The sequence below is a fragment of the Mastigoproctus giganteus genome, chromosome 6 (assembly GCF_048544385.1).
Source record: "Mastigoproctus giganteus isolate SK-2022 chromosome 6, ASM4854438v1, whole genome shotgun sequence".
NCBI classification, from domain to species: domain Eukaryota; kingdom Metazoa; phylum Arthropoda; class Arachnida; order Uropygi; family Thelyphonidae; genus Mastigoproctus; species Mastigoproctus giganteus.
The window spans coordinates 71,433,822-71,457,958 of record NC_143580.1 but is presented as its reverse complement, the minus strand read 5'-3'; the positions used below and the strand labels follow the sequence as shown (position 1 = coordinate 71,457,958).

Here is a 24,137-nt window from a genome sequence, read left to right as displayed (position 1 = left end):
CTTCTTGTGCTAATCTTTTATCAAGCCACCAGCAACAGCTTTCACTGAAAGAGGGATTCAGGCATCATAACAGTATTTGCTTTCTTATCTTAAAAGGAAAGCCACATGTGATTCAAAAGAGATTATTTTGCTAGCCTACTGAGATCATTTTAAAATTTGCTGTAGTGGACACTCATGCCAATGTTCAAATTACAAATCTTAAAATAGCAAGAAATGATTGAGTGTAGGTAGAATTTTGGAATTCTGTGTTAGCAGCCAGTGGCAGGAGTTTAAGATTCTACCATTTTTGTGACAGCCACACAACACTGCCCAGTTCAGAAAATGACTTGTTCATTTTTTTTTATTGTGTTATGATTTGAATGTGCATACTGTGTATCACTAAATACACAAGCTATCTAAGATATTCACATATGCCACTAAGCAACAAAACATATTCACAAATATCAGTGCTATTGTCTAACCTTGTAATTTTATAGTATCAAATAGACATTGCACCAGGGTAGCACAAATTTGCATGCAAATTAATGAAAACTGAAAATTTAGTTGAAGAAAGTAATTCTAATAATATTTTTTGTAGTTTGGATCTTCAGAGAAAAGTAAATCAAATAACAGCAGTTTGTTCAAAGAAATCTGTTGCATGTTATACCACCATGTAAAATAATCTGCTCACAAAAAACCCCATGATGCTTCTGAAACTGCATGATTTATGGGATTAATCTCTCAACATTAGAAATTCCTGTTCATGCTCTGCTTCAGAAGTAATTTCTTAAAAATTAGAATTATGTGGGCCCTATTCATCAATTTAACAGGAGATGTTTACAGAGTGATATATGTCACATGGCACTCCACACTGATTTTAAAAGGTGATATGGTTGAATAAACTTTAAAATTCGGCATTTTTATTTTTGAAAAAAAAAAAAAAATAATAATAATAAATAAAAAAAAAATAAATAAATAATAATAATAAAAAGATGAACATTCCTAAATCTTCATGACATCATTTTAATAAAAGGATTTGTCATTTGCTCAGAGATACAAAATATGTACTAATTTTAAAGTAAACACTTTAAAAACGATTGTCATCATGAATGAAAATCAACCACAAAAAATCACTCTAAATTGATGAAAAATACTTTATTCTATACATGATATACAGAATTTTAGATTTCAAACTGTCCACATTACAGTTCTTTTGTGTATTCATGCTCAGGAAATAAACAAATTCCATTATTTTTTAATTTGTTCAAGAACTGAAATTGAGATATTAACTTATTCAGTAGTGTTTGTAAGTGGCAGGATCTTTTATACGCAATTTTCAAAATTTTGTAAAAATGAAAATTTTTTTACATAAATGCTTTAAAAAATTAATTTGTTCTTATTTTGACTTTACTGTCCAACAATAAAGTAAAATTATTGTCAAAAATCAAATTAGAATTTTTTTTAAAACAATTTGTAAATAAACCCATTATTACTTTATCAGTGAAATAATATCCTCTATGTATGTCTATTTATGTATTATTTGATTTGGTTTTCCCAAATTCTAATCTGTGGATGTAATTTGGGAAAAATTCAGATTTTCAGTTTTTCACATTAAATTTTTTCTGATATGTACCAAGCCTACACTTTTCATAACCATGCAATGCACTGATAACGAATTCTAATGATAATTAATAAATGTTAAGGCATTGGTGAAAAAACAAACTTTTTCTCTCCACGTAAAAAACAGTAACTGAACAGTAACGTAGAGCTTCATACAATGCTACTGTCCAGAAATTAAAATAAACCATACTTACGTAGGGACATGGTTATTATAATTAGGTTTAACATGAGCAAAGCCATCTAATTTTATGTGCATATCATTAATTTTGGTAGGTCTGTTGTTTAATTTTGTTAATCTATAATTGAAAAAAAAAAAAAAAAAAAATCAAATCTAAATATACGAAATGAATGGCAACTTAAAAATTGGAAAAAAAGCTAAAGTTGTCAAAAAACTAGAAGACACCTAATTATTGGAAATCTTCCAACTAAATCGGAAGAGTTGACAGGTATGTAATTTGTATGCTTCTGCAAGTTGATAAAAAATGTACCTTATTGCCTATCCTTGAACTTTTCAATGTGTTTTACTCTTGTACAGTGATCGTCAAACTTCAGATGACTAAATATGCTTTTTTATTATCTATCACATGGCCATTGTTATAGTAAAACTCAATTGTTTGCTGATAGCTCTTCTCCTGACCACATATCATTTATATGCTGTTTACTTCTTTGGTTTTCCGTCTGCTCCTATCAGCATTGGTATGAATGTGATCATTTCGTTCTTCTTGAGATATGTAACTATTGTTTGAAACAAGTTTCATTTACACTATGTGATCAAAATTATTTGGTCACATAGAAGTTCTTCATGAATATGTATTGGCTTAGATGTACCGATATAAATTGCATGGGTCTGTCTGTACAGAAGCAGTATGTTACAGACTGGTACAGGTCATGGATTGGAACTTAGACTTCTAGTGTAGAAGGGTGGCCAATCACCACATTGGTAACCTTTCTGTGCATGCAACTTCAATGTGTCTAAACCTCTCAAAATCCATTATGGATGATGTTATTCAAACAGAGTAGACCAGGCAGTAATTCGACAAATGAAAGGTATGAATGCTACAAAGCATTCAGTTCAACGGTATGCAACCGTGCATAAATCCAATATCATGGTTATCAAAGCAAAATGGCAATGCTCCATGTCATACAGGACTAGTTTATAGACAATTATGTGAAAAGTTGGTTTGGTTGGCTGGCTGGCATGGAGACCAAACCTAAAACCCACTGAACACCTGTATGATAAACTGTAGTGCTAGATTAGGTTTTTGCTAAAATAGCATTCTTACAAACCAGCTTTGGCAGTTGCATTGTAGAAGGAATGAAGATTGTTTTCCGACTGTCACCTACCAGAAGCTTGCAGTAAGTCACCCATAAAGGTTGGGGCTGCCATACAGGCCAAAGGTGTTCTATGCATTTTTGAATTAAAAGCCTCTGCAAGTACTTACCTCAATACTTTTGGTCATATGCTGTATTTCTTCCAAAATAAAAATAGAAAAACTTCTTTAATTGATAAAGTTTTTTTGTGATTTTTGTAACTTCTGGCAGAAGAAACACAGTTGAAAACTACATGTTATAGCAGTGGGAAGGTTGATTTTCTATTTATATTCTGATTTAGACTGATAAACATTTAAATTATTTTCCTGATTACCATCAAAAGACTGATTTATACTATCATCTGCAATTTCATCTTCAGCTTATTAAAATATCTATTCCATCCACATATTCAGGATTTTATTTTGAATAATTTACTCAGTTAGAAATTACTGTCATTTTGTGATAACTGAGAAGAGAAATTGTTCAAGCTAAACAAAATGGAGGAGAAATTGTTCAAGATAAACATAAAAAGACATCTAGAGTGAATGAGATCTATCCAGTAATATTAAAGGAGGTAGCAAAAGTTGTAAGCAAACCTTTAGCCATAATTATGAGAATATTCCTGAATTCAGTGGATGTCCCTATGGACTGGAAATGTGCAAATGCATCTTCAATTCACAAAAGATCAAAGGGAGAGGTGAGCACTTACAGATCTGTTAGCTTTACTTCTGTTCCAGAGAAAATAAAGGAGTCACTGGTTAAAGAATGCAGGATCATCTAGACAGGAATACAGTTATACTGCAGTAAGAGCTTGGATTTGGGCAATCTTGTATGACCGATCTGACTGGATGCAATGAGACAGTAACAGATTTGATATCATATACTTAGATTTCAGAAAAGTTTTTGATACTATTGCACATTAAAGACTGCTTTACAAATTGGAGCAATGTGACATGGATTTGGAACAATGTGGCTTGCTGCTATGGATTTATCCATAGCAGCAACAGAGATGCTTAAGTAGAAAAGACAGTGTTGTTATCAATGGGCACTGCTCTTCTTGGAATAATGTTATTAGCTGAGTCCTCCAGGGTTGAGTGCTGGGCCCACTGTTGTTTTCTATATTTATTAATGATACTGATGAAGGCATATTAGACTTAGTGTCTAAGTTTGCAATGACATGAAGGTTGGCAGGGTGGTTAATGACAGTAATCAGGGTATGTTACTGCAACAAGATCTTTACAAATTAGGCAGATGGGCTGAGAAGTGGCAATTGAAGTTTAATATTGACAAATGAAAGGTACTTCATCCTTGGAGCAGTAATCCCATATTTAAATACCAGTTATGTGGTACCACACTCAGGGCAGTAGAGAATGAAAAAGACCTGTAGGTAATTTTGCAGTCACATATGAAGTTCTCTAGCAGTGCAGACAGGCTGCCAAGCCAGCTCATGGGGGTTTTGTCAATGATATACAAGAATTTTGCCAGCAATCATAAGGTAGTGATTATCCCATTGTATAAGGCAGTGGTTAGTAAACATCTTGAGCATTGCATACAGGTTTGGAAGTTTCATTTTAGGAAGGACACAGATCATTGGAATGGGTTCAGAGTAGAGCAACAATATTGTTGAGGGGAGCAAAATAGTGTTCATACCAGGAAAGGCCTCAGTTTTGCAAATTGAAGCATCTGGAGACTAGTTTCCTGAAAGGAGGTGATTGATGCATTTAAAGCCAGGAGTGGATTGAGTAAGCTGAATGCTGATGAAGTTTTTCCTCTTGCTCACACTAAACACACGAGGAGACAAATTCAAATTTAAAGGAAGGTTGCAGGTCAGATATGTGGTAATCTGCCTTGAGCCAGAGAGTAGTTTATGTTGTAGAGGTAAGTAGATTGAATACATTCAAGAACAAAATAAACTGTTAGAGGAAATGGACAGGTGCAACTGGTTTTTTTTTTTTTTTGGCTGATGCTGTATAAGCTTGCTTTCTTGCACCATTTGCCACCACTACTACTAATAACAATATGTTGTATTTTTTCTATAATAAGAGAAAAGCTTCTTTCTTTTATGAAGTTTTTCATGATTTTTGTGTAAACTTCCAGAAGAAGAAAAAACACAGTTGTGTTCTACATCTTGTAGGAGTGGTAAAGTTGATATAGTTAGGGAAGGATGTTACGTGGTTGTTTTCCACAAAGATTAATTACTATATTTAATAACCACTCTTATACCATGTGAAATTAATAATATAGTTTATTAAGCTTACAGCCCAAATCACTAAACATTTAGAGTGACGTGTCAGGCATCTTACTGATACTTATCATCAGACCAGCTGATGTTATACACCTGCTTGCCAGTGATACCAGAATGAAGCTATCAGTAGACACATCAGGTTCTGATAGCATCGGCAAGCAAGAGTCTGATAGTAGCTGGTCTGATGATGGGTGTGAATAAGATGCCTGAAATGTCACCTTAAATGTATAGTGGTTTGGGCTGTAAGCTTAATAAACTATACTATTAATTTCATGTAGTATAACAGTGGTTATTAAATATAGTAATTAATTGTTGTTGTTGTTGTTTGGTTTTTAGGAGCATTAGCAACTAAGGCCATATTGCTCCGGGATATGCGGTGGTCAGTCCCTGACCTTTCCGCATCCTCCGTATTTGGTGGTGACGGGCTTGAACCCCGGTCTAATCAAGAAGCGTGTGCTACGCACTGCTGCTCCTTCCCACCTGGCTACGGAGGCACCATAATAGTTAATCTTAGTGGGAAGGTTTGGTTTGTTTTCTATTCATATCCTGATTGAGACTGACAAACATTTATATTATTTTCCTACCTTCAAAAGATTGATTGATTATACCTATCACCTGCAATTTCATCTTTAGTTTTTAAAATATCTTTATTACATCCTCATATTCAAAATTTTTTTTTGAATAATTCATCAGCTAGAAATTACTGCCACTTTTAGAAAGGTTTTTATATACTCATGCAGTTCTTGTCTATAAAATTTAAAACTGAAAGAAAATTTGCAAAACTCAAAGTACTTGAACTTCATCTTTAAAAAATGAAATCTAGCAGTAAAAATAAAAATTATCAATGCAAATAGGAACTTTTAATTTTTTTCAATGGAACAAGATTTTTAGTTTCAGATTTGTGCATGCAGATCTGAGCAAGCATATGCAGTTCACAGAATGTACACTCTGAAGAGGTACTGAATGCACCTCTGACTTTCTAAATAATTACAGCAGTTCAGCATCATCAGACATAATTAAAACATGGAATATGTGTAATTTAACAATATTATTCATATATATATATATATACACACACACACACAAACAGACCACTATATAACGAAATCGATTGTTCATTTGAAAAAATTTGGAAAACAGAAATTTTGTTATAAAGAAATATGACCTTTTCAACAATGAAAAATATTGTAATTTCGCAAATATAGTAAAAGATGGGAAATAAATCAGAAATAAGTGGGAATGAATAAATTTTCAAGCATTTTAAAGCAATTAATTTATTAATGCATACATATTAAGAAATGACTACCTACATGATGCACACAATATATTTTAAGAATTATTTCAATAAAATATTTGGTTATTTTTTGTTGTACAATGGATTTTACTGTACTTCATTCATCAAAATGTAAACACTCAAATATATTTTCTGGCACATTTTCTTGACACTGAAGGCCTCGACACAAAGTTTCAAATACTGACAACATTTCATGTTTGGAAGGTTTAATACTGCCTTTGTTGCCCTCATTTTCATCCAACTCATTGTAGATATTGTTTAGTTCTTTGAATACTCTCCAAAATGTTGGAGTCATTTGGATATTCAGCTACCATGACATCATTATCAACTCCTAAAAATTCGTCAAGAACAATTTCTCCACAGATCAAACCTCTCGCTTAGAGTTCTTCCCGAGATTGCTCAATATCTTGTAGTAGTCATCCCTCTAATTGCTGTTAATTGGCACTTTAGCAAAACCAGCTTTTGTGAAACAATTCTTAATCACTGTTTCTGTCACATCTTGACTCCACACTTTCGGCAACTCTTGTTATGCAAATCTATAACAGAATCTGTAGGTTGGTTGGTTTCTATTTCTATTCTCAGTATAATTTTTTCAGTATGCGCCTTGGATAGTACATTTTATTCTTGGTTGGCTGGTTGCAGTTTAGACAAGGTATTCGGAGGGAAGAAAACAAGCTTCACACTTGTAAGTTTTGAAATTACCAAGTAAAGGTTACCAAGTGACCTTATTACCAAATTAGTGTCCAAATTAGTGACCAAATTACCAAGTGAAATTGTTCAACGCAATTTTTCTGTTTTCTTTTGTCATCTTTCTATAAAAATTTAAAATCCACTGTTCAAAAATTTTTTGTTGTAGTCCAACTCTAATGACTTTACTTCTTTGAAACATCAGGGTTGTTTACTTTTGCCTATTACCAAAAAGCTTCAGTTTTTCATTACCAGCCATATTTGCACCAACCAAGACTAATTCTCCCCTTACTATTTTTACTCTCTAAACATTTATCACCTTTAAGCGGTCAGTCTTACTCAGTAAACATTTAAAAAATAGATCTGTTTCATCAACGTTGAATATTTCTTTGGGTTCGTAGTCCTCCATAATTTTTTCAAAACTGTTTCTTACTAATGGGTACAGTCTTATTATTATTATTATTATTATTATTATTATAATTAGCCATATGGTGCAAGGAAGCCTGAGGCTTTTGCTGCACCAGCCAAAAAAAAAAAAAAAAAAAAAAAAAAAATTCTGAGTTACCCCTGAGAGAGAGAGAAAGAGGGGGGGGGGGGGGGTCCAGAAATAGAAGGGAATCACCAAGAAAGAGAAGAATGATTTCGATTACAACTCCACTTTCACCAGCAATAACTTTTTCAAGTAAGCCATGGTGCTTTTTAAATTTGTCCAGTCAACCTAGAACTGGCTTGGAATGTTTTATGCCCCAAAAAAGATGCATACTCCATAGCTTTTTCTTTTATTAATGGCCCTGATGTCGGCATGTTCTGTCTCGAATGAGCTTCATCTACATCTTCATACAGGCATAATTTTGCACGCTTCCAACTGAGTCCCATTTCCTCAAACAGTTCAAGAATCAAAACAGTTTTTCAGAATGGCTGACACATTATGGGCAGGGATACCAAATTTTAAAGCGATTTCTTTTTTTTTAAATGCCCCAATCTACACTATTAAGCACTTCCACTTTTTCCACTACACTGAAGGATTCCTCTTAGACATTGTAAGGTTTACTTGCACAGAAATTAAAACAAAACTGATTAGGGTCCACTTGTACCTTCCATGTAAACAGCGGCAGGTGAAATTTATTGGAAGTAGGGACGACTCATTTCTGTGAAACTACATGAATTTCCAGGATAAAGGAAAATCACTCTCTCCTAATTCTTTAATAGGGTCTTACACTAGAAAACAGGTTGACCATTGCCAATGTCGGGAATATACCTTAATCTTTGCTATTGGCTGTGGACACATAGATAGCAGTTGACCAGTGCAACTTCGCAGTACAGCAGAGGTGATTGCATAGGTTTTACAGGTACCACTGTTTTTCAGTCTTAATCATTTTAGCTCTTAATTTGTGCTTTCTACAGCATCAGCTCTATTGCCTAAAGGTGAGAGGTGTGAGCAATGTGCACCCAGGTCTCTTAAAATCAGTTCATTATACGGAAACTATTTTCAATGTAATGACCAAGGTGAAATCAAAAAAAATTCGCTATAAGGAAGTTCATTAAGGAGAGGTCCGACTGTATATGCATCTATATATATGTATATATATGGGCACTACAGACTAAGTGGGATTCAAGAATAAAACTGCTTCCCAAAAGTGTTGAACAAAATTATTTTATACATACTAATAACTTATAATTTTATTATTTTATTTAATGTTTGTAAGGATTACATAGAAGCTGAATAAAGTATACTTCATAATTCAAAGGATATTAGAGAAATATATGACTGCAGTATTGGTGATATCCCACTTAAGTCACAAAAGATTTAAAATGTTTTCTAAGGGAAAATATTATAGGGGAAAACTTTGAGTGATTCTCACACATATATAATAAATATATATATTTATTGTCTTAATGTGGTAATATTACAAAATGCTACATATTTTATTATATGTATCATATTTACAGTCACTCTTTAAGTTGCTTGAAGGTTGGTATGCACCTAGTTTTCCAATATTGTGAATTAAAGCCTAATATTTTTGTATCACAGCTATGTGGTGCCATCTTTATTTTGCTATATAGTGCTATCAGCATCATGTTTTTGAAAGATTTTTTATCTGAAAGAAGAAATAATACAGAAAAGTTAAATTATTTTATTATCTTAATACACTATATTCTTAAGTATATATTCTTCAGCATTAGTGAAACAGGTCTAAAAGGTCAAATGCAGAATTGTTGCAGCTATGAAGTGGCAAGGGAACACCATACGTATGCATATCAATAAAAGCCAGTATGGGTCAGAGTAGAGCTTACTGAATTTTAGAAGTTTCACTGCTGGATTCTATATCTGTCAACCATTTTTATTCTAAATGCAATCTGGTGGAAGCATTTAAGAACTATTACATGGTACTCTAAACCTTCAAGTTAGCTGATGCATAATGATGGAAGAACATCAGTGAAGGAATAATAACTTAACTATTTTTTCTGTTTATACTCTGGGACAGCCATAAAGGATCAGAGGAGTTAAACAAGATAAACAGCTATAAGAATATTACCACATTTTATAGATTTGAACTAGGGATATAGTGCATAACTCTACTGGCCAGGCAGCAAAAAATATGATCATGTAGATCAAGAATACTTAAGGAGGATTGGCAATTCTCAAAGAAGTTAATTACATCATTTCAACAACTGTCTTTGCAAACCACAAGTACAAGTATCAACAGGAGTGACTTTAAATGCTCCCACTATCTGTAGGCATTACAAAACCTTGGCTTTCATAGTGAGGCTGCAAATCACAAGTGATGCATTATTATTTTTTGGACTTTGAATAATGGAATGTGCTGAGATACACATTGTCCAGGCCAGATGGTGCAATGTGAACTGGGTCAATTCCTGGAGGACACTAATTATTACAGTGCATTATTCTAACATTAAAGTTTGGAGGGGATATCACTGTGTGGGGCTGCCTCTTTTAGCTCAAGCTGTCATTGGTCCTATTTCTTTGAACCATAATGGTTGTGTCCTATGTTAACATTCTGGATAATTCCATGAAATGGATCCTATACCGGTATGTTGCTGGGACCGCTTTCATTAATAAATAATAAATGTACCGGTATGTTATGCTTTAAGCCACAATGCCAGGCATATAAGCCTCTCATATGAGAAGAATTAAGTTTTAGAATTTGAACTGGTGACACAGAGTCCTGACTGAATCTCACAGTATATATCTTTGGCCTTAGCTAGAATGCTATATTAGAAAAATAAATAAGGTGCCATATATATCTTTGGCCTTAGCTAGAATGCTATATCAGGAAAATAAACAAGGTGCCACACTACAACTGAATTGTTGGCAACTATATTAAAGAAGTAGAAAGGAAGATCACTCATTTATTATCATAAACTGGGCAAAAGTGTGCTTTGAAAGATTGCTGTCACCATTAAGGTAAGGTTGGCTTGCACTTTATTTACTAAATAAATGTACATTTCTTGGAAAGTACTAATGTCTAAATACTTTCGGGATATAGTGTTTTTTTTTCCCCCCTCGCCTTTTTCCCTCGTTTTGGCATGAAATTTTTACGGCCGGATGCTCTTCCTGCCGCCAACCCTTTACCTGGGCTGGGGATATGTGGCGGTCATTCTTTGACCTTCCGCATCCTCCGTATTTGGTGGTTACGGGCTCGAACCCTGGTCTAATCAGGAAGCGTGTGTTACACACTGCTGCTCCTGCCCACCTGTGGCTACGGAGGCGCCTATTTCAGGGATATAGTGTATTAGCAGCAATGCTGCTAGTATATGATTTGACAAAACCCAAGAAAGAATATTTGATGGAGAGAATCATAAAATACATCAATATTAATAATTAAGGGGTCCCTGAAGTTTGTCACGAACATTTTTCCAACGATAATAATTAAGACTACCACTTGATAGTCTAAGACACTGATGGAGATGATTTAGGCCTGAGTCAATTGCTCTAATTTTGGACATAGATCATTTGACGATTTGGCTGTCATGGAACAGCAGAACCTTGTTGAAATAATAGTCTTTACTGTTTCAGAAGTACAGCAACTGCTATTAGATGTTATGTTAGCATAAATGAAAACTGAGAACTGCTCACTTCATTTACCTTTGTCTATTTGATCCTCTATATCTATTGGCTAGATTTAGCATTAGCATTAGTAGAGGCACAAGATGCAAAAAAGCAAGCTTATGCAGCATCAGCCAAAATAAAAAAAAAAAAAAACCCCCTCCCATTTCACTCCTACATTCATTCCAAATGCCTGTCCAGCTCAGCCTTAAATTTATTTAGGCTATTAGTTTCGATAACAAAAGATGGAAGCCTGTTCCACCAATCAACTACCAGCTGGCTAAAGGCAAATTTCCACACATCTATTCTACAACTATCTTTCCTCAATTTAAAACTGTGCCCCATCAGGTCCTTAGTCTGAGAAAGAGGAAAAATCCCATCAGCATTCAGCTTGCTCAACTCATTCAAGGCCTTATACACTTCAATCAGATCACCTTGCAGGTGCCTACTCTCCATGCACTGCAATTTGCAGAACTGAAGCTTGTCTTGGTAAGATCACCCCTTTGTTCCCCTCACCAATCTTGTTGCCCTTCTTTGTACTCATTCTAGCAACGCTATATCTTTCTTAAAATGAGGCCTCCAGACCTGTACACAGTACGCTAGGTGTGGCCTGACCACTGCCTTGTATAAATAACAGGTAATCACTTCCCTGTCCCTGCTAGCAAAATTCCTATATATCATTGACAAGACTCCATGACCTTCCCTAACAGCCCGTCTGCACTGCTCGGCGAAGTTCATATTTGACTGCACAATTACCCCCTGGTCTTTTTCACTTTCCACTTCCCTGAGTGTAGTACCACAGAGTTTGTACATTTCTCTTTGATTAAAGCTAGCCATATGCAGAACTTTGCATTTGTCAACATTAAACTTCAGTTGCCACTTCTCAGCCCACTGTCCCAACTTATCTAGATCCAGTTGTAGTAGCATACTGTCTTTACTGCCATTAAAAATCCTGCCAACCTTTGTATCATCTGCAAACTTTAACAGTAAGCCTGATATACCTTCATCAATATCATTGATAAATATACAAAACAACAATGGGCCCAACACCGAACCCTGGGGAACTCCACTAACAACATTTGTCCATGAAGAGCAGTGTCCATAGATTACCACTCTCTGTTGTCTCCCACTCAACCATCCCTTTATCAATTGTAGCAACTTACCCTTAATGCCATACCTCTCCAATTTGTACAGCAGTTTTCCATGTGCAACAGTATCAAAAGCTTTCCTGAAATCCAAGTATATGATATCAAAATTATTTTTGGCATTCAGTTCTTCTCTGACCACATCATAGTATCCAATAAAATTGGTCAGACAAGACCTCCCTTTAACAAACCCATGCTGTGTCTTAACTATTACTGCAGGCTTGTCTAGATGTTCCCGCAATGCTTCTTTAACCAGTGATTCCATTATTTTCACCAGAACACAAGTTAAACTAACAGGTCTGTAGTTACTTGTGTCACCTTTTGAACCCCCTTCGTGAATTGGTGATACATTTGCACATCTCCAGTCCATGGGGACCTCCCCTGAGTTCAAGGAAGCTCTCAAATTATGGCTAAGGGTTTGCTTCCTTCCTTTGCTGCCTCCTTTAATATAACTGGATAGATCCCATCCATCCCAAGATGCTAAGAAAAACAGCAAGGATTTCTTTACTTATATAAACTCTAAGAGGAAGGGGGTGAATCTGATTGGTCCACTTGACATCGATGGTTCGACTGTTGATGATCCTGCTCAGATAGCAAACAAACTGAATGAGTATTTTGCATCTACATTCACACGTGAGGAATTATTAAGGTTTGAAAATGGCAGAAGGTTATCAAATTGTAGCAAGATACTTAATGATTTTGTAATAACTGAGAGCAAAGTGGAAGAGAAATTGTTGAAGTTAAACGTAAGAAAAGCACCTGGAGTGGATGGGATCTATCCAGTTATATTAAAGGAGGCGGCAAAGGAAGGAAGCAAACCCTTAGCCATAATTATGAGAGCATCCTTGGACTCAGGGGAGGTTCCCACGGACTGGAGATGTGCAAATGTATCCCCAATTCACAAAGGGGGATCGAAGGGTGACACGAGTAAATACAGACCAATTAGTTTAACTTCTGTTCCGGGTAAAATAATGGAGTCACTGGTTAAAGATGCATTGCAGGATCATCTAGACAAGACTGCAGCAATAATTCAGACACAGCATGGGTTTGTTAAGGGAAAGTCTTGTCTGACAAATTTGATAGGATATTATGATGTGGTTACAAAGGAACTGGATGCGAAAAATAATTTTGATATCATATATTTGGATTTCAGGAAAGCTTTTGACACTGTTGCGCATGGAAGACTATTGTACAAATTGGAGCAAAATGGTATTAAGGGTAAGTTGCTACAATGGATAAAAGGATGGTTAAGTGCTAGAAGACAGAGGGTGGTAATCAATGGGTGCTGCTCTTCTTGGACTAATGTTATTAGTGGAGTCCCACAGGGTTCGGTGTTAGGTCCACTGTTGTTTTGTATATTTATCAATGATATTGATGAAGGTATATCAGGCTTAATGTCGAAGTTTGCAGATGATACAAAGTTGGCAGGGTTGTTAATGACAGTAATGGCAGTGTGCTACTGCAACAGGATCTAGATAATTTGGGCAGATGGGCTAAGAAGTGGCAACTGAAGTTTAACCTTGACAAATGCAAAGTACTACATATGGGTAGAAGTAACCCCAAAGAAACGTACCAACTGTGTGATACTACACTTAAGGTGGTAGAAAATGAAAAAGACCTGGGAGTAATTGTGCAGGCAGATATGAAGTTTTCTGAGCAATGCAGACAGGCTGCCAGGGCAGGTCATGGGGTTTTGTCAATGATATATAGGAATTTTGCTAGCAGGGAAAAGGAGGTGATTATCCCTCTGTATAAGGCAATGGTCAGGCCACGCCTTGAGTACTGCGTACAGGTCTGGAGGCCTCATTTTAGGAAGGATACAGATTTACTTGAGCGTGTACAGAGAAGGGCAACAAGATTGGTGAGGGGAATGAAGGGATCCTCTTACCAAGAGAGGCTTAAGTTCTGCAAATTGCAGTGGCTGGAGACTAGGCACCTGCGCGGTGATCTGATTGAGGTATATAAGGCCTTGAATGGGTTGAGCACGCTGAATTCTGATGGGATCCTTCCACTTGTTCAGATTACGAACCTAAGGGGGCATAAATTCAAATTAAGAAAGGACAGATGTAGAATAGATGTGCGGAAATTTTCCTTTAGCCAGCGGGTGGTTAATTGCTGGAACAAACTTCCATCTGTCGTTGTGGAAGTTGATAGGTTGAATAAATTTAAGGAGGAACTGGACAGGCATATGGAGGGAATGGTGTGATTTTTTTTTTTTTTTTTTGGCTGATGCTGCATAAGCTCACACATTTGCTTTCTTGCATCACATGCCACTACTACTACTACCCCAGGTGCCTTCCTTATGTTCAGCTTCAACCATTTCTCCTCCACTTTGCTTTTAGTTATTACAAAATCACTTAGCTCCCTGTTAGCGTTTGATAAACCTCTGGCACTCCCCTCATTGAATGACTCCTCACGTGTGAATGTAGATGAAAATACTCTTTCAGTCTGTCAGCCACCTGAGCATTATCATCAATAGTCAATCCATCTATGTTAAGTGGTCCAATCTGATTCGTCCCTTTCCTTCTAGAGTTTACGTAAGTAAAGAACTCTTTGCTGTTTTTCTTTGCATCCTTTGCCAAAGATTTCTCATAATCAGCTGTTGCTATTTGGTTTTTAGGAGCATTAGTCGAACCCCAGTCTAATCAAGAAGCGTGTGCTACGCACTGCTGCTCCGGCCCACCTGGTTACGGAGGCGCCTCATAATCAGCCTTTGCCTGCCGAACCTCCTTTGTGACTTGGTTACAGACCAGATTATATCTATCTTAGGCTTCCATGTCACCCATTAATTTATATGTATCCCATGCATTATTCTTCTCTGCCACATGTCTCAATGGTTCATCTGACATCCATTTAGGCCTAAACCTTGAACAATATTTCTTATTTGGTATGTAAAGCCTAGTAGCTTCCAAGATTAATTCTTTGAATGCTTCCCATTTTGAATTTGCTGTTGGTAACATCATCAGTTGGTCCCGCCGTATAGAATTTAAATACCATCTCAGACCTCCGTAGTCTCCTTTACGAAAGCAAAAACCGTTCCCTTTACCCTTGATGATAGTTACCTCTTTGAGTAAATCCCACTTCAGCACACTGTGATCACTGCCACCTAGTGGTTTCTTTATCTGCAGATTCTTAATGCATGAAGAATCACTACTGATAATCAGATCAAGAGTATTACTCCCTCCGGTTGCCTCTCGAACACGTTGCTGTAGAAAACAGTCATCCAATAAATCCACAAAAGTGTTGCTAGTGTGCGAGTGACCAACGCACAAGTTCCAGTCAATATCTGGAAAGTTAAAATCCCCCATTATAAGACATTCTGATTTACTGGCCCACTCTTATTTCTGTGAACAATTGCTCATTATACTCATCAGATTCATTTGGCCTATAACACACACCTACTCTCATTTTTCCTTTGCCAATGCTTATTTCACACCAAACCGACTCAACACTGCATTGTCCACCAACATCAACTGGATGCACTTCCTTAGATTTTCTGTGTTTCATAACTAACAGCATAACCCCTCCTCCCTTCCTGTCCTGTCTATCCTTTCTGTACACATTGTACTCTGCAAATTCCAATTCTGCACTGCTCATATCTGTGTGACACCACGTCTCTGATATCCCAACAACATCTGCCTTTGATGTCTTGACTAGCACTTCAAGCTCATCAAATTTATTAACTATACTCCTAGCATTGGTGTACATGCAAGTATACATGCACCTGTTCCTACGTAGCACCCGCTTCTTGATTAGACCGGGGTTAAGGCCCGTCACCGCCAAATACGGAGGATGCGGAAAGGTCAGGGAATGACCACCGCATATCCTGGAGCAATATGGCCTTAGTTGTTAATGCTCCTAAAAACCAAAATAATAACACAACATAACCTGTTCTTACTCTTAGTTACCCTAACACAGCCCATGTATTTACTTGTTCCACTATGACTCGCAGCAGTCCTGGAAATCTCCATTACCTTGCTTTCCAGGCTAATACTCATTCTAATAGAAGCAATGCAAGGATCACTTTTGCCTCTGCCTGCAGCCACTGTTAACCTTTTAGTCTGTGTATCCCCCTAAGCTAGCAGTTTTCTGACACACCTAACACTGCCTCGATAACATCAGCAAATATTCTTGAACCCTTTCTATTTAAGTGTACCCCATTCCTGTAGAACAATCTCTCCTGTCAACAAGCACCAGGCTGAAAAAAATTCTACCCCTTGAGCCTTGCACAATCTCTCCAGGGCCGAATTGATCGACAAGGCTTTCATCATATACTCCCTCCTATCGCGTCTGGGCAGAATTGCAGATACTTTCACATTCAACCCTAACTCATGACTTTTTTTCAACATTGACCTGTACTTGTTGAGTAAATCTGCAGATCTCTTACTCTTAATGTCATTGGTTCCAACATGTACAACAACATCATCTTTGGGCCCTTAAAAGATGATATCTGCTCTACAATGTCATCAATTTTTGCCCCTGGCAGACATACCCTGGTCCTGTTCCACCTATCCTCCTTGCATAGTATATTCCCCATCTCCCTGAAAATAGAATCACCAACAATAACTAGTTCCTTTGGGCCCAGCGCATTCTGCCTTGGAGATTGCCTCTGGTTTGCCTGAAGCACAGGAGTGAGCTCTGTCATTGAGCTGGGCAGCTGAGAGCTTGATGGGCCCCTCATATTAATTTCTTCGAGGACATTTACCCTACACCCTACATTTATGTTACTTTACATTACTTTTACATTTCATTACTATGTTTACATTACTTTACCCTACATTTACACTTTACTAAAGGAATGTTCATGACAAACCTATGGAACCTCAGAATTTTGCAAAATTCTATTACTGGACAAGTATTCAAAAAAACTTCCAATTCCATCCTATCTACATAAAATAGCCATTCAGACAATACATCTTTTTGTTGTTTATCTCCCAATAGTTTTACACTTTTAAATATATACTATGTTATTAAATGTACTGAGATAAAAATAATTGCTATTTTGCAGTTGTTATACAATTATATAAACCGTTGGAATAATAGTCTTTACTGTTTGAGAAATACTGCTATTAGATGTTATGCCAGTGCAAATAAAGAAAGGGGAACTGCTTACTTCACTATTAGTTGTTTCAAATAAGTGAATATGTGGGCATACACGTGTATCAGTAAAATCATTACTCAGAAATAGGTTGGTTAGCAGTAGTAAGAGCTCATGGCAATTAAAAGGTTTAATCTGTTTTTGCATGTTTGTTTGTTTGAACTAATTCCAGAAATTTAAACAGTGTCCTCATGTATAAAGCATATGAGTGTACATAGCCAAGGACAAGGAATTATTTCTAATGTTTTAAGTTTTATGACAAAAGATTCAGAAATAGTAAACTTTACTGTTCCAGTAAACAAAGTTCAAGAGAGAGCTGCTGCTGCTGCTGCTACAAGAATTTCAGAAATGTCAATAAACAGAATAAACTCAAAAATGAGTAATACTGGAGAATTTGTTTAATCAATAAGAATGTTGAAAGAAGAGACAGATTGATGATTTTTGATAAAAGTGCTATATGAAGATTAGTTCATGACTTTTATGTAGTAGAAAAAATGTCACCAACAATCAGAAATCTGAAGACAGATTTTAAGCAGAACCCTTCTTTATATTTGTCAAATACAAGTTTATAAAGATTATTAAAAGAAATAGGCTTTAAATGGAAAAAGACAGCAAATAATAAAAAAATGTTGGTTGAAAGGCATAATATGCAAAATTGTGGAATATTAAGAGACCAAGAACAAAATAAATCAATTGTTTATACAGAGGAGACTTTCATTCACAGTCTGCATACTGTTCTTAAAAAAATGGTATAATGATGAAAAAGGATTCACCTGCTCTTTATGTAAAAGGAAACAGACTGATTATTGTTCATGCAGGAAGAGACTTTGTAGTTATTATAGCTGAGCTGATAATATATAAGTAAAGTAGAGATACATAATGAAGTAGGTGCCTCAGTAGCCAGGTGGGCAGGAGCAGAAGCGTAGCACATGCTTCTGAATTAGACCGGGATTCGAGCCCGTCACCACCAAATATGGAGGATGTGGAAAGGTCAGGGAATGACCACCGCATATCCCGGAGCAATATGGCCTTAGTTGCTAATGCTCCTAAAAACCAAATAACAAATAACAAACATAATGAAGTAGGGATTATCATATGGAAATGAATAGTGAAAAGTTTCAAAAATGGACCAAAGAAAAATTTATTCCAAATTTTCCAGCTAATTCTGTTATAGTTCATAGATAATGCTTCATACCATAACAGTGAGATGAATAAGATATCTACTTTGTCAAGTCTAAAAAATTAGGTATTAAAAAATGGCCTGGAGAAAATAGCAGTCCATGCAAAACAGCTTGAAAAAAATAACCTCCATGGAAAAATTCAATGTTAAAAACAGAATTTTATGAACTAGTAAAATTAAATAAGCCATAACCAAAAAAATATTACATCAATATGCTTCTAAATGGTTCGTTCCCTGACTACTGCACATTAATTCTGTTTTTTCATAATAGCATTTGGTAGGTTATCACAATGCAACTGATAGACATGATGCTGGAAAACATGTATTGCTTCAACTCTATCTTTAACAACAACAAGAAACACTGAAACTAGTCCATAAAAAATTTTTTTCAAGTTCTGCCTCAAATTAAAAATGATGTACTGCCAACTAAATTTTAATAAATAAATTTTTCTTTGGTCCTTGAGGTTATCATAGACATTCTCTCAGATATGCCAGACAAGCTGATGGAACTGATATTCGGGTGACACTCAAGTCAAGTGGACCCAATTTCGGCGAAGTCCGGACGGTCTGTGACAGCCAAATCCTCTGCTTGCACCTTCACGATGGTGGGACTGTTAGTAATCCTGGGTATAACCTCCATGCACAAGTACATGGTGGGTGACCACCCAGGTGTGAACCAACGTAAGCAGGGGTCGAGGTGTGGCGCCCACACCACATGGAAGAACGCCGCCCCTCTATGTTACCAGGCAGTACTAGGTGGTAGATGACTTTCATCAACCGGTGAAATACCACCACTTTGCTTATTGGAGGCTTGAAGTGGTGGAACCCACGTTTAGTCTCTAGAGCTAAGTTCCGGTCAACCCTTCCCTATCTCTTCCATCATGCAGAGTATGATTGATGACTTTTGAGGTTATGATGAACGTCGTGGCGAGATCCAATATTCCTTACATTTCAAGGGTACAGCTCTAAAACGGTGTTCGCAGGCTGGCCACTAGTTAGTACACCGGACCGAACCAATAGGTTCGGTCCGGTGTACTAACTAGCAGCCAGCTTCTAGGAGGCTTCCGGATCAGCTAGTGTATAATCTTGCTACCTCTACTCTGCCAGATAGCGACTGGAGGGAATCCGAGTAGTGTGTATGCGGGGAGCATTGTCGAGGCCACGTTATGTCAAGGATCTGTGTGTATTCTTACCACGTGTACGCCATATCCAAAAATTTCATTACTTCATACAGCATGTCCCACCCACTTTTTCTTACTATTGAATACACCATGAATTGTCAAACTAATAGAGCAAGCTTATCTGCGAAAAGATCTAAACCTCCCAAGCACATCCTAATTCATTTCACAAATATACGATGTCCATTTCCACTTGCAGTCTGCCAAACTCCATGTACTTTTTCTGACAGAATCTCAGTTATCGGTTGATTCAACTACTGCTCATCTCAGATGCCCAAATTATTCAATATATGATTCCTTTCGCCTCAAAGGTGGTACTTGTACATATGTCCATTCTGATATTCCCTGTCAGAGACTTGGCAATTTGGAATCTCCTCTCTTTGATCTTCTCTGGCTTAAAATCTCTCTACCTCATTGTGTCAAATTCATCTGTTGTCTCTACCATTCTCCCAACTCCACTAATCACTTGGAGCTCTTTGACTTCCTCTCTTTGCAACTTGACTTTCTCCAGTCCAACTTTCCTAACAGTGAGGTAATTTTCCTTGGTGATTTTAATGTTCACAACTCCAGCTGGCTTACATTTTCTAGTCACACCGACTCAGCAGGTCGAGATGCTGAAGCTTTTGCAATTACTAATGACCTAGCACAGATTGTTCATTTACCTACAAAAATACCGGACAATCCTAATCATACAGCCAATATGCTTGATCTTTTTCTCACAAACAACCCTTCTAAGTACACGGTCGAAGTGAGAGGTGCTTTAGGCAATTCAGATCACAACTTGGTGATTGTCTCTTCTCCAATGGAACCTTTATCTCATGGCTATTCCCAACCTCGTGTTGTTTGGCATTACAAGAATGCAAAATGGGATGACCTCCGAGACTTCTTTTCCTTGGTCGGATTACTGTTTCAAAACTTCTGATGTCAACGTTTGCTCAGATCGTGTCAGTGAAATTATTCTTGCAGGAATGGAATCCTTTATCCCACACTCCACTTTAAAATCTCGTCCCTTATCTAAACCTTGGTTTTTCAATAAATGTGCTAAGGCTGTTCAAGAGAAGAATGTTGCATATCGTAATTGGCTTGTTTCTAATTCTTCAGTTTCATTTTCTGCCTACACCAAAGCTCGCAACAATTGTAAAGCAGTAATTAATCAGTCCAAACTAGAGTTTGAACAGGCTAAGAGTAGAAAACTTTCTTCTTGCCCTAATGGTAGCCGAGCATTCTGGTCTCTTGCCAAAGCTACTGGCCGCAACTTTTGCCCATCTCTGCTCCCACCTCTGTCCAAACCAGATGGTTCTGTTGTCACTTCAGCCAAGCATAAAGCTGATCTGCTAGCATCCCATTTTTCTTCCAGCTCATGTATTAATGATCTTGGAAAAACACCTCTCACCATTCCCAACACGCTCCATTCAATGCCTCCTGTGGTCTTCCGTCAAAAGGATATCAGAAGGATTTTGATGAATCTTGATGCTAAGAAAGCTCCAGGTCATGATGGTATTTCTCCACTTGTTCTCAAAACCTGTGCTTCTAAACTTACTCCTATTCTTTGCCGCCTTTTTTCACTTTCTTATTCCAAAGGTGTTTTTCCTTCTGCTTGGAAATTTACTCATATCCAGCCAGTTCCTAAAAAGGGTGACAAATCCCTTCCATCCAATTATCATCCCATTGCAATTACTTCTACTCTTTCTAAAGTAATGGAGAAATCAATTAACCACCAACTCTTAAACTATCTAGAAACCTTCCATCTGATCAACGATCGCCAGTATTGATTCCGTCAGTGTCGATCCACTGGTGATATTCTGGCTTATGTTACCCATTTATGGACTAATTCAATGGAAAGGTTCGGTGAAACACAAGTAATTTCTCTTGACATCTCAAAGGCTTTCGATCGTGTTGGCATAAAGGTCTTCTAAACAAGCTTCCATCTTATGGTTTGCCAACTGTATTTATTAATTGGTTATCCAGTTTTCTCTCTGATCGCTCACTGAGGGTGATGGTAGATGGCTCTCTGTCTTCTAACTTCTCCACTAATGCTGGTGTCCCCCAAGGTTCAGTTCTTTCCCCCACTCTTTTCCTCTTGTATATTAATGACCTTCTTTCATTGACTGGAAATCCTATCCATAGTTTTGCCGATGATAGCACATTGCATTCCACTTTCCATTTTGAGAAACCTTGTCCTGCTCAATCAGCTTCAACTTCTCGAAACTCTGCTACCAATTCCTTAAATGCCGATCTTCTGGTAATTCTCTAGTGGGGCAAAGACAACTTAGTTGATTTCAACTAAAACAACTTAGTAGATTTTACAACGCAAGGAAAATTTTGCATGTGCCTTCTGAAATTTTACATTGTATTTCTTTGGCATCTTGCTGAAAAACGTTGTTAATTAGCTCTGCACCACATAATTACAATGAAATGATTGCTTATTACAGAGAACAATGCTATTTTTATTCCAAGTTTCTATTTTACAATGTAGACTAACATGCCTGACAGCCAATTTGTTAATGAAAATAAACAGAAATTTAAAAAATTTTAATTAAAATGTGAAGGTTTGCAGAAGGACTGAGAAACCCTCTGTCACCAACTATATTATGGCACTGAGATGAAGAAGAGTTAGTAGCTAAGAAAACAATAGAGCATGAAAAATAAAACATGTAAAAAACATACTGATTGTGTATGTTTTATTTTTCTTTGTGCTACAAATAGGGATATTTTAAAAATATATCCCTATTTGCAGCTGTGCTACAAATAGGGATATTTTAATTATAAAGATACTGTATTTTAATTCAAATATGACACTTTGCTGATGGTATTTTCATCACATGGAACTACAACAAAGAAATTCTGGATGAATTTTATTCAACTTAAAAAATCAATATTTCTTTAACCCTTGAAATTGGAATAAGAGCTCCTTTCCCTTCCTAGATGTCAAGGCCAATGTCATCAAAAACAACATTAACACAATGGTCTACAGAAAACCTCCAGACACAGGGCAGGAACTTGTTGAGAATTAAACATACCATGAAATTGAACGATTACACCCTTCCTTTGTCAAGTAAATTAAAAACCATACCATCCACAAGTTTAGGGCTTCTGACCAGATGAGGCTCACTCAACATCATTTCTCCTATTTTGGAGAAGAAATTAAACATGAAGATATAGCTTTCCCTCGAATAAATAATCTGCCTGAAAACACTGGGTTGTCAACTATTTCCAGAGCAATCCCAAGCAGAAGCAAATCATCAGTTTCTTTCCACCATACCATTCATTTAAAAGTAGCTTAATACCAAGGCAACTCATGGCAAAAATAAAGTTCACTGCACATTAAATAAACATTAAGATCTTTGCATTTACTAAGAATTTAATTTTTGGGTAGCAGGATTTAAAGTCTCCCTACTCTAAAGAATTCTGTAAAGGCTAAAATAGAAACTGTGATTTCTGATTTCTACTAAGTTTTAAATGTATGCTTATTCTAACTTCACTTTCCACATGGCATCCCACACTGAACAACTTCACTATCCTTTCGTTGTGGAAATGTAACTAGACCACACTATCTTGGAGAGGGACCAATAAGTCCTGAAACAAGGTTCCAGATTAAGTAACCATTCACTGATGCCATTTGTTTAAAAGTAGTTGAAAAGTAAGGAAACTCATGGTGATGGCCAAGTTTGCTATTATAAGATTGTTACTTTTATTAAAATGTAAATAATTCTGGATTAAAAATACAAAATGGGAAGCATTTCAAAGAATTAATCTTGGAAGCTACTAGGCTTTTCATACCAACTAAGAAATAGTATTAGCATTAGCAAAGGCACATGATGCAAGAAAGCAAGCTTATATAGCATCAGCCAAAAAAAAAAAAAAAAAAAAAAACACACCCTTATAGTAGTAGTAGTAGCAGTGGCATGTGATGCAAGAAAGCAAGTGTATGAGCTTCTGCAGCATCAGCCAAAAAAAATCACACCATTCCCTCCAAATGCCTGTCCAGTTCCTCCTTAAATTTATTCAACCTCCACAACGACAGATGGAAGTTTGTTCCGGCAATTAATCACCCGCTGGCTAAAGGCAAATTTCCGCACATCTACTCTACATCTGTCTTTTCTTAATTTGAATTTATGCCCCCTTAGGTTCGTAATCTGAACAAGTGGAAGGATCCCATCAGATTTCAGCGTGCTCAACCCATTAAATACCTCAATTATATACCTCATTAAATACCTCAAGCCTTATATACCTCAATCAGATCACCGCGCAGGTGCCTAGTCTCCAGCCACTGCAATTTGCAGAACTTAAGCCTCTCTTGGTAAGAGGATCCCTTCATTCCCCTCACCAAT

General features: G+C 36.6%; 1 protein-coding gene across 3 annotated transcripts in view; it reads right to left on the bottom strand.

Moving 5' to 3' along the window:
- Nucleotides 1-9,081: 9,081 nt before the first annotated feature.
- LOC150084402 (NADH dehydrogenase [ubiquinone] 1 alpha subcomplex assembly factor 8-like) overlaps nt 9,082-24,137 on the bottom strand; it is a 69,068-nt gene continuing 54,012 nt past the window's right edge. For all 3 annotated transcript variants that reach the window (XM_090376039.1, XM_090376040.1, XM_090376038.1), the window contains exon 4: nt 9,082-9,235. In XM_090376039.1, coding sequence (XP_090232165.1) covers nt 9,212-9,235 — 24 coding nt within the window. In that variant the 3' untranslated portion in view covers nt 9,082-9,211. The remainder of the gene's footprint in view (nt 9,236-24,137) is intronic.